General features: G+C 44.5%; 1 protein-coding gene across 1 annotated transcript in view; it reads right to left on the reverse strand.

Annotated features, from left to right (window-relative positions):
- KLF13 (KLF transcription factor 13) overlaps positions 1-7,765 on the reverse strand; it is a 37,866-nt gene extending 30,101 nt beyond the window's left edge. The window contains exon 1 of the mRNA XM_074837293.1: positions 6,602-7,765. Within this exon, the coding sequence (XP_074693394.1) occupies positions 6,602-7,139 (538 nt within the window). The 5' untranslated portion in view covers positions 7,140-7,765. The remainder of the gene's footprint in view (positions 1-6,601) is intronic.
- Positions 7,766-11,302: the final 3,537 nt, after the last annotated feature.

Here is an 11,302-nt window from a genome sequence, read left to right on the forward strand (position 1 = left end):
AGATTGTCATCTTCCTCTTCCCTCCTCACTCAGCAAATGCAACCAGGAAAAGTGGAGAAAAATTATGGAGAGAGACTATTTAGCCAATGCTGATTATACCTGTTTCAAAGACAATGGTGAAGAGGGAAAAATAAGACAGAGTGTTTTTCACAGTAGACCCTCTTTTCATCACAGTTATGGCAATGATAAATACAGCTTTGCTTTAAAGGCTTTTTACTTAAAATACCTAAACTCTGTTAATTGTTATCAGAAGCTTTATTTCTGTGACTTCTGCATGATTAATATCTCCATAAAGACTGGAGAGAAAAAGGAGAGAAAGGAAGGGAAGGGAAGCCTTTCACAGAAAAACCTGTTTAATAATCACAAGATTTAGTTCTCTCAAGCAGCTGATACTACTCAAGTGTGTGGTAAGTATGTTGTCAGCCAGCTGTATTCTCCTTGCAACCAATCTAACACTAATTCTTTTACAGCTGAATTAACTCAACCAGTCAGGTAAAAAGAATGAGTGGGAGTAGTTCTGCCTTTCTTCCTGACTTCAGCTCCTTTTGAAAAAGGTAAGTTTTAAAATTTGCTTACTCTTTTAAGAAATTTATGCCCCGTGCTTATTCTAAAGATTTTTAACATTAAGAGACTCATAGCATATATGCTACTTATTTGTTATCTTCAGCGAGCAGACTATTTGATCCAGGCTTAGGATCAATACTTTTAACTAACTTTATTCTTTGGAATTGTGTGTTAGGGTGAGGGCATAGGCAGGGCTCTAAATGAAGTTGTTTTATGTTTTTAACTGACTCTTTTTTTTTTTAATGTGTTGAAACTTTCTTAGAGGAAGTAAAAAAGAGTTGCAGAGCTCTTTCAGAGCAAAAAAACCCAATGCTTTGCAGTTTTGTATTTTTTTTAAAATACAGGCTTATTAAAAGACACTTCAGAAAAATGCAGGAGCAGACTGCTGAACTATGTAACACTGAGAAAGAATGCTTATGGCTTAGACTGGAAAGACAGCAGTTTCATGACGCAGGTATTTGAAGCTGTACCTAAAGGTACCCTTTGAGCCCACCTTAGAGAAGAGATTTTGATGCATTCAGCAAAGAGAGGAGGTGGAAGGCAGCAGAAGAGCGCTAGGGGACACAAGGGCCTAGAGGCACCCTGGAGCTTTTCAATAATCTGGGTGTATGCTAATGGTAGTGAGTTAAGCACGTAGAGACAGGTAGCTGTTTCTAACTTTTAACACAAGAAGTCAAAAACAGGAGGCCCAGCCACTAAAACTGAAATTGTCTGAGCAACATGCAGAGGGCCGAATTCACTTAGTCTGTACTCTTGCTTGTGGGAAATCAGCATTGGGGAAGGGCCTTTCCAGTTACCCCTGGCATCCTGTTCAGAAGGGGGGGAGGGGGGGGGCAGCTTCCCATTCACTCCTGGCATCCAGAACAGCCCAACTGGCAGCTCAGAGGATGGATTGAACCAGCGGTACCCGCTCATTTCATCCCACTCTACACAAGAGCAATCCACAGCCCTGTTTCCTTCTGCTCTCTCAAGTGGTGCAGGTGGCATTAGATTAAGTTTCTCCTCTTGTAATCTTCTCCTGCAAAGGCTTGGGTCTTCACAAACACATGCTTTGCTACACATGCCCACTTGCTACACACATGCATGTATACCGCTTCTAGAGTCACTGTGTGCCTATAGGCAAGCTAAAGGAAACCGAAGCCAGCTACATTTCTGCTAATTGCCAGGTGCTAAAATGGAAGATAAATTTTATTGTGAACTTGCTTTTCCTTACATTGGTTAATCAATTTCTTCACATGCACACAGGTAGCATCTTGATTCAGACCAACTTCAAAGAAGTTGTGCTTTACTGCTGCATTTTGAATTAATAGAGCAAATCAGATGTACTAGAACTGGAAGTGAAAACCAACCTCCTGTTCAAAACATATTATCTGTACTTTATATAAAGGCCTCTTTACCAATGTAAACACAGGTCAAATACTACTCCAGTTTGTCCAGCCTACTTGTTCTGCTGTTGTCACACTTGTCACAGTGAGGTCTGACTGCTTTATTTCTCAGATTGCTTTCAAACACCAAATACATTATGAATTTTTCCCTCTTTACATACCCCATTACAAAGTCATCAGAAAAATTCTGATGAGGGAAACAAGATATAATCATTGGGGGGAAAAACAGGTACATAAGTTAAAAGCTAACTTTTTTCATATGGGTTCATTAAAGTTGTCCTCAAAAATGTGATTATAGAGATTTAATGTAAAGAAATGGAAATTTCTTTACAAGTGAAATAGAAATTAATCATTCTTTTCCATATATTTTGATTCAGCTAATATTTCATGAATAAGGGTTAGACTAAAAAGAACAACAGATACCAAATAACATATCCTCCATAACTGCAAGGTTAAGCATGCTGAATACAGTCTCAAACCCAAGCTCACTCTGCTAGCTAGAGACCAACAAAGGTCTTGACCACTTTCTATGGGATGCTGTGAGCAAGGATAATATAACTAGGATGGCCTTCTCTTCTTCCAGTGCCCCAACAGCCATATAGAAGTCAGTTGGTTTAGCAATAGTAGAGAGGAGCCACTGTTAAACCACCTGGCCCTCAGGTTTGTTTCACTGCAAGACTCTATCATAGTAAGACTCCAGGCTGAGACTGGTGCCCACATCTCCTTAGCTTATGCCAATTTGTGCAAACACATTTAGTTCCAATGATTGAAGAACTGTTTCTGTGTTATGATGTACTGCTTAGTGAGTAGAATTAGTAAGTTTAGGACATTTCAATGGAATTAAATGAAGGTTTATTTTGTGCTTTCTCTGCATTCATGATAGCATGCTAATGAAGATGGCTAAAAGCTTGAGAGGTCACAGTGGTGGGGTCGGGGCCTGCAACAGATAGGATTCTTGTGATCCCTGCCCAAAATCCAGACAGTTTTTCTCTATGTATAAATATGTATTATAATGCAATAAGTTGGGGCTCTCTACAATCTCTCAGAACATAGCCGTCCTGGACAATGCTTTATGAGGTTGTAGTCTGTAGAAGGCTACTAGCCTCTGCACTGTCGCTCTCCTACCACTGGTGCATCAAAGGAGACAAACTGGTTTGTAGTGACCAGAGAACTTCCAAACCTTCCTAGTGGCCCCATGCTGAAAACCTGCTTAGAGGAAGGAGAACTTTGTCATGTAAATGGTTTATCTGACTTTTTCTGGAAGTCCTTTGTGCTTAGAAATTTTCTCAGGAGTGGAGAGGATTTTTAAAACTGGTGTGCCAGCGAAATTTTTGCATCAATGGGATCAATATAGCTTGGGACAAAAAGGGTGCTGCATCTGTAGATCACAACACAGCTTCTGAGGTTCACGGGAACCTCAGTGGAAAAGAATTTGGACTTGACATCTACCCACTGACACTAAATATAACCTTCTGGTAAACATTAAAACTTCAAGGGCTTTGTGGCTGATGATCACGTTAAACTCCAGGACATCCAGTGAGAGAGTAGGGTGGAAAACATAAACATGACAAAAAACACAGGGGGAGGGGAAGGGTTTGAAAGCTGTTGGAGAGAACAGCAAAGATTTTGGTGACTAATGTTCTCTGCCTGGTTCAAGGGTTTGTCAATTTAATAAAGATGAAGCATTCATAAGGCTGAGATAGCTTAACCGCTAGTGTACCAAACACAAGAAACTATGGATTGCTCTAGCACATTATGTTCTAATAGAAAACTTCACTCTAAAACACTATACTTGGAGCAAGGGCCTAAGGACAAAAGGCAGATGCTGCCTCCTTGGCTGTCCTATCTTGTTTCTTTTGCTTTAAGTAGGATAATTAGCATCCTCCACACTATGGTTTTTGCTTTAGACATTTGAGCACTGAAATATGGCTATAACTATCAGGAGATTTTCACACGGGGGACCAAACAGCTGGAAAACATACCAGCTGGATTAGACCCAGTAATAGTTGGAAGGCTCTGTATCTCTTTGCCACACCATAAGCTCAACTATCTAGTCTGTCCTTCAAGCATGAAGAGCAAAGTCTTTAGTTTCTGAGCACAGTAGCAGACAAGGACAAGCAACTTTTAAAGCAGGTCATAAACTGCACTATTCAAGTATCTCTAGCACTCAGTATCTTCTAGCCTGCAGTACTGTTCTCAGCCTTCAGTTCACCCCTGAATAGCAGCCCACCTAGTCATACAGCACATGGACGAAGTTTCACTCCATAGCAGAAGTTTTTGATTGCTTCTTAGTAAACAGGTTTGGGGGTTAGTGGAGTAGATGTTTAAAGCACCTTGCATGTGTACTTGGAGCACTTTCGCCACTGCTTAGTGAGGTGGATAACCATCATCCTATCCGTTTGACAGATGGGCAGACTGATGTGTGTATGTTACTTAACTACTGCAGGACCACTGAAGAGGAGACCCAAACCCCTTGTTCTAAATTGGTGAAACCCATTATGTGTTTTGTAAAAACAAACATTTGCCAGTCCTGGAAGTCATCCCTTGTTCTGTTAGCTTAACTCCTAGTATCATACAAACTTTTTACAAGCCTGTCACAAGAAAGGAAAAAATTCAAACACCTTTGAAAACATTCTATAAGAGGCATTTAAGCCTGTTTAAAACTCAATCCAAACAGAGACAGACCTGTTGCCAGTGAGGAGGGAAACTTGGCAGCTTTGTTTAAAGCTTCCCACACAGTCACTGGAGATGCAAGAAAACAAAGAAGCTGTAGACCCCGAGGGTCCTGCCACTCCTAGGCAAAACCAGTCCCTTCCCTGCTTTTACTCTAGCTCTCACAGACACGCACACACTCTCTTCTCTCAGTGCCATCAGCTATAGCAATAACCAATTAAACGCTACAGACCTGGAAAAAATACAGGAAATGAAGAGTTAAAAAAAAAAAAAAAAGGAAAAAGAAAAAAACCAGAGAACTTGGAGGCAAGCCAGCGTCCCCGAATGACTCTGCTCAGCCGGCAGCCCGGAGCGACACTCCCCACCGGCCCTGCCCTCCCTCTCCTCTCCCCGGAGGGCGGGTATGGCCCAGCCCTCCTCTCTTTATCAGGCGCAGGAGTTCCTCTTCTTGGTTTCTAGTTGGTTTGGGAGCCCAGAAACATTGCTAAATTTATCTCTCACTTTTAGGACAATGGTAAATGCCAGAAATAAGAAATCAAAAGAACTGAAAATTAATGGAGACAATTCCCTGCAAGCCAAGTGGAAGCACCTTTTCTGCATAACTCCCAAAGAGGCAAAAAGCAGTTACACAGTGCAAAGCAGGGCAGGCTGCCTGGGGTGCCAGGAACACGCTGTTCCTTTGGCTGTGCCGCACAGGGAATTGTCCATCCATATGCTCAAACTTGATCGGGCTTTCTCTTCTCCCACGGAGAGCAAAACATACCCTCCATTTAGAAGGGCTCTTGCTTTATCTCAGGAAGGCAGCAGAGAAAGCTGAAGGCACACTGAAGAGGTATGGCCGGTGTGGGTGAGGGTGTTCCAAGAGTCATTAAGTCATGTTCAGTTTTGAGGATCTTTTTCTTAATGCTTATTGTAAGTGAACCGACCATTGATCTTAGTAAACTAATTTGTTGTCTGAAATTACTCAGTGGAACAGCTTGCACAAGCCTGCTGTAGTCGGTGTGGAGCCTCGCCATATGCGCTGTGATCAGTTCAGCTGAGAGCAGTCTCCTCAATTTTTGGTGCTCCCTGACTGGAAGCCATTCTGTTCCCCAGCACCAGGCCGAGGCATGAGGTCTGGCAAGTCATGGGGCCTGTTTCAAGATGGCCCTCCTAATACTCTCAGTGCATAACTTTCACAGTGCTTGCAAGACCTCCACTCTTTTCTATGTGTCTCATAAATTACAATAGCAAAAAATGTGGTGAGAGAAGTCTTCACCAAGAAGTGAACACTGATCAGAACAAGTTAGTGTTTGCATTCAAATGTTTTTTTTTGTTTTGAAACCAGTTTTACCCAGCTGCCAAAAGCTTTTTTGAGACTGCCTGTGTCCTCCTCTTTCTACACTTACGATAAATGTCTCCTTGTGACTCATGTTCAGCCTCTCATCTGCTTTCCTGCCTACTCTAGCTTTCACACAAGTGTCTGCTAAAGAAAGAAACAGACACGCAGTCAGGTGCCTCTAGAACATTTAATTTTAACATATCAAGAGTATTGATGCTTGCATGGGAAGTCATAAGCTGGTATAAAGGTACTGACAGGAGCATGGGGTAGGAAAAAGTAGATGGGGGGAGGGTAAGAAGCATTGGAAAGGGAAGTAGAACACGCACCGAACAAGAAGGCTAGAAGCAAAAAATTACAGCTTAGTACAATCCACACAGACAACCCACACACCATTCCCTGTGACATTAACTAATAAAAAAGGGCAACATTAGCTTTGAATCTATGCCCAGTAAGGGTTTAGTCCCGGGGGGGAGGGGGGGGGGTGGTGTTTGTTGTTGTTTGGTTTTTCCCAAGCTTGAGTTCTGAAAGGTGAAACCATAATAGTGGCCAAAGACAAGTTTGGGTTGGTTGGGTGTTTTGTTTTTTTTTTTTTTTTCCCCAACATTCATTTCAATTACCAAGCTTTAACAAATAAATCTCTCGCTGGATTGTAACTAACCTGTGTGGGTCCTTAGATGAGCTTTAAGATGGGAAGATTTGCCATAAACTTTTTCACACCCCACATAGTGGCATTTGTGCTTTTTCTGGGGTGATCCAGGGTCAGTCCAGCTTCTCGTGCGTTTGTTCTTTTGTCTGGGGCTTGGCTCAGTTACTGCAGCCAGGCTAGTAGGTGTGGCTGCTCTTCCTCCTCCACGCTTACCAGCCGAAGACACACTTTCTTCCCCAAACTCCTGAGGAGTAATAGAAATGTGTATTTGTTCTGTGATATCAAAGGTGTCCGTTTTTTCCATCCTTAGAGCGGGTGAGTTTGGGACATGCTGGTTCAGATCTGCTAAAATGCTAGCTACCACAAGTAATGATGATCCATTGTCTTTCCCGGTTTCTCTGACTTCCCGCTTATCTTCATTTGATGAAGGAGGTATTGCTGCATCAGGTTGGGGATCTGTCTCCCCTTTGGGACTGTGGATAACAGCACGACTGGACATAGAAACAAGGCACTCTGCTGCAAAATGATCCACATATGCTGCTGTTGCCATTTTTTGTAAGTTTAAAAAGAAATCCAAACAGAAGGGGAAAAAAAACCCACCCACAACACTGCTCTTTCCCTTTTTAAAAAATGATGCAAGCAGACTTTTCTCTCTCTTATTTCTTAGGATCTCTTTGTAGAAGTAAAGGCTGATTTACCAGCCATCAAAAACATACTTTGTTCATGACGATCACACCCAGCTTGTCCCTAAATCAAAAAGGCGTTGGAAGTCCAGTGGGAGGCAGAGAGAGGAGCAGCTAGATCCTGGCACTGGCAGCTTGTTGCTTGGAGTATGAATTACTGCTGTTTTTTCGAGAACGCAGTAAAATAAAGATGCGGATTCCCCAGCCCTTCCATTGCGTTGTGACAGCAGAATAAGCTGTCCCCGTTACCGCTCCTCGGAGTCGCCCGGACCCCTGCGGGGGCGTGGCCTGGGAAAACATCTGGGCCTGACGTCACGGCGAAGCCACATCCTGCGCCGCTCAGGTTGGCGGGGCCGGCGCTGCGCGGGGCAGCGGGCCGCAAATGAAAGGCAGCGCCCGATTGGCTGCCGGGGGGGCGCCGCGCGCCCCAACCGCCCGCCGCGGGAGCGTGCGGCACCCTCCGCCGCCGCCCGGAGCCGCCCCGCGCCTCAGGGCCGCAGCGCGCAGAGCGGCGGGCGCCGACCCCTCCGCCGGCGGGGAGGCACGCGCAGCCTGCCCCTGCGGAGCGCCCAGCCCTTCCGCAGGCCGGTCGCTCTGACGGGTGTTAACGATTCGGGGCGGGCCGCCTCACAGCTTGTCCTGCGAGGGACAGTTCAACAGGCGCTGAACTGTAGAAAGGAAGAGATTAAGAAAACGTTGTGGTGCTGGAGCTGACACCAGTGACAGGAAAGAGCTAGACCAGAGCTATACAGCTGGAGTTTACGTGTGGATTTTAATAGGTTGTGACAGGTTTAGCTAACTGCCAGGGAATATGCTTGAAATCGCCTGCCTTTCTGTCAAAACTCTCCTCACTGTAGCACTCAGCTGCCTCTAAATTATTTAAAAGTACAAATGAAAATCACTTGCTCTTCATTATTATGCTCAGCTTGCAAAAGATAACAAACAGCTCAGCCAGTTTTATAGAGATTAATGCCTGAGTGAACAAAACAGTTGAGTGTGTGACCAAGAAAAAGAAATACATCTGAATTCGGATCTGCAAGCAGGCTGTGGTGCTTCTCACCTTTTGTTGGAACATGTTTCTCCAGATTAATTCCTGTGAAATTCCTGTCTTTAGTACAGATGGACCTTTTCTCTGAGACAGAGATGGTCAGAAAGCAGGAGGGCTTCTTTGGAAGCCTTTCTGGATGGAAAGTTTTGGATTTTGAGGGGGTGTGAGAGGAAGTGAACATCTGTTGCAGAAACTCAAATAGTTTTGGTGTTAGCTTGAGTAAAAAGTTGGTTTCATACACATAAATATGTCTTATTGAGGAGCAATGTCTGCTTATGCTAGCACTGCAGTTTATGAAAAAACATGCTTTAGGTTCTCATGCAGCACTTCCCCTCCAGGTCAGGCTCACTGGTAACCTGTGTCTACCACAGCGCTCCATGTCTGCTCTCTGAATAGTGCAGCCTGTCGTGCTACGTGGGACTCGAGTCCCTGCAGCAAAGGGAGGAATATGGCACACAACCAGTGCAGGAGGATGTGGTTTAATGCTGAACAGAGCCAGACCGTTTTGATGCAGGCATATCATACCATTTGTTCTGCTGAGCATATCTACAGGAAGTATTTACACATTTCCAAATAAAAAGGTTGAGTTTGGGACTCACCTATTTATTCTTAGATGAAAAAGGAATTCTGGGGAAAACGTTTTTGTAAGACGTTTTGTTTGAGTTCAAGCTCAACCTCCTCTTTGAGGGAGGAGGACTGCTTAAATAGACCTACCTGGCAGCTCTTTAGAATTAGTAGTACATTCAGAGCAGGAACCCTGCAGCTCTCCCAGTTTGAGGAGAAACATGGGTTGTTTCCAGGGGAGTGAGGAAAGGGCAGAGTTTAGGCAAAAGTTCTCAGTCCTTACCCCAACATCAAGGACCATTATTGGTAAATGGACAGGAAGAGGGAGACCTGGACTGTCCTGGTTGCCAACCACCAGCAAGCTTTGCCCCAGCACTGAAAGGGGGGTTCCAGAGGCACCCTGATATCTCTGCTCCCATCCCATGCAGGTCCCTCAGCACTGCCATGCCCCTCTCCTACCGCCTCTCCTCGCCGCTGTCTCATCCCGCGGTGTTCCTCCGTAACATGTCCTGGCCGTGCTGCCGGCCCCACTGTGTAGCAGCGGCTTCTCCAGAGCTTCCTGTGGCTCAGAAGTGCTGGTGTCCTGGCCCTGGCCAGAGGAGAGGTGCCGGCAGAGGCCGACAGCCAGGTGAGTGAGTCCTGAAAATTTCCCACCTCAGCGCGGCCTACGCCTGCCTGGCATGAGGGGAGAGCGCCGGGAGCTGGGATTGGCTGCTCCGCCGCCTTCCGGAACCTTCCTGGGGAGGGGCAGCCAGTCAGGAAAGGCCCTGCCCTGCCCCGGGAGGTTCTCCTCGTGGAGGATTTGCTGGGCACTGTGTTGGCACGGAGGGGTCTCTGTCGCCAGGAGGGTTATTTGGGTGATAACCTGATGCTGATTATGCTTTGCCTACGTCACGTGAGCAGGCAGGGCACAGCTCAGGGTGCTGCTGGAGTCTTTGGCCAGAGGAGAGAGGTGCTGCATCCGCAGCCCCTCGGCAGCAGGCGGGCCGTGAGGAGGTAATGGTTGGCTGCAGATCAGGGCAGGGAGAAGTCCTAACCTTCTTTTTCAACAGATCTGTCAAGTTAAAGACTTGTCCTGATAGCAGCTCCTGTTATATAAGAGTGCCTTTCATGTAAAATTAATGGCCATAACCAAGTCCCCAGTGAACTTCATGAACTCTCTAGTACTTCTGCAATTTTGCAGTTGAGAGCTTGTTTCAGTATCAGCCTGGAAATGTGACACTGGCTGTGCTCTGTGTGCTTAAGGGCAGGCTGCTGAAGTGGGGGGGGGCTCAGAGGAGGAGGTTTGTTTTGATGAGAACTCCATTTTTGATTGAATGAAAGCTTTGGGTGTGACTTCTTCATTTGGGAAAGAGCAATGTTGCGGAGTTACTTGTGACAAAAAGCTTTTTAATGCCAAAGACAAGTCATATTTGGCAGATGTGTATATAGCCCAGTCAGGGTCCATGTTCTTTTAAATCATGACTATGAATGAAAATATGCCTCTGACTTTGTAATAGCTGACTAGAAGTAAAAAATTGTCCTGTCTTGCACGCTATCAGTATGAAAGAGTCACTATCTCTTTGCATGTACAAGAACAGGGTGTACTGTGTGTTTGACACCTGGACATGAAAATTCCAGCTGCCCAGTGGAACCAGCTTTGGCTTTTAGTGCAGAATTACAAATATTAGATGCTTCTGTGTGTATTAACATGGCATGGCCAAAATAAATTTTAAAAAAATGATCTTTAGCAACATTTTTCATGACTGGTATAAAGACTGCTATTCCAGTTAAAAGGATGCTATAATATCACATCCTCCTAAACCAAAACATAGTGGAAGTCTGCCACATGCGAAATTGGGCAATCTGAAGCAGGAATTTAATGAGTGGGAGATATGAGGAATTTTATCTGAGAAAAACTAGTGTACTATTCCCAAGAACATGATAAGATCTAAACATGCAGTTTTTTAGTAGCAGACATTTCATCAGCACTTTTCCTGCATGAGTTTGCTCAATAATTTATTCTATTTTCATACACTTCTGCTTTAGATCCAGTGAGTCAGACACACAAAAAGTGTAAACCACAGGCGTTCTATGGACTTCAGTGAAGTTACATTTATTTTACATCACCTCAGGAAGCTCTTTATGGGAATGGAAAAAGTAAAAGGCCATGTAGTCTCTCTCCCTGTTTCAGTTCCTACACAGCAGCTATAAGATGAAAAGACCTAGTTTCATTTTATTTTGTTTGTGTAAATAGTTCCCCATCCAACAAAATTGAAGGAAAAAAAAGGAAATAGAGAAAATAACAGACATCTCTGCCTGCATTGTTGTGGTACCTGTATTCACTATCCTATATTCTGATAGAATATTAGTCTTTACTGATTCTTTCCTGTGGTTGCTCCTTAGTGATTCCATGGTTTGAGGGGGGCTCTGGAAAGA

The sequence above is a fragment of the Strix aluco genome, chromosome 12 (genome assembly GCF_031877795.1).
Source record: "Strix aluco isolate bStrAlu1 chromosome 12, bStrAlu1.hap1, whole genome shotgun sequence".
Taxonomy (NCBI): domain Eukaryota; kingdom Metazoa; phylum Chordata; class Aves; order Strigiformes; family Strigidae; genus Strix; species Strix aluco.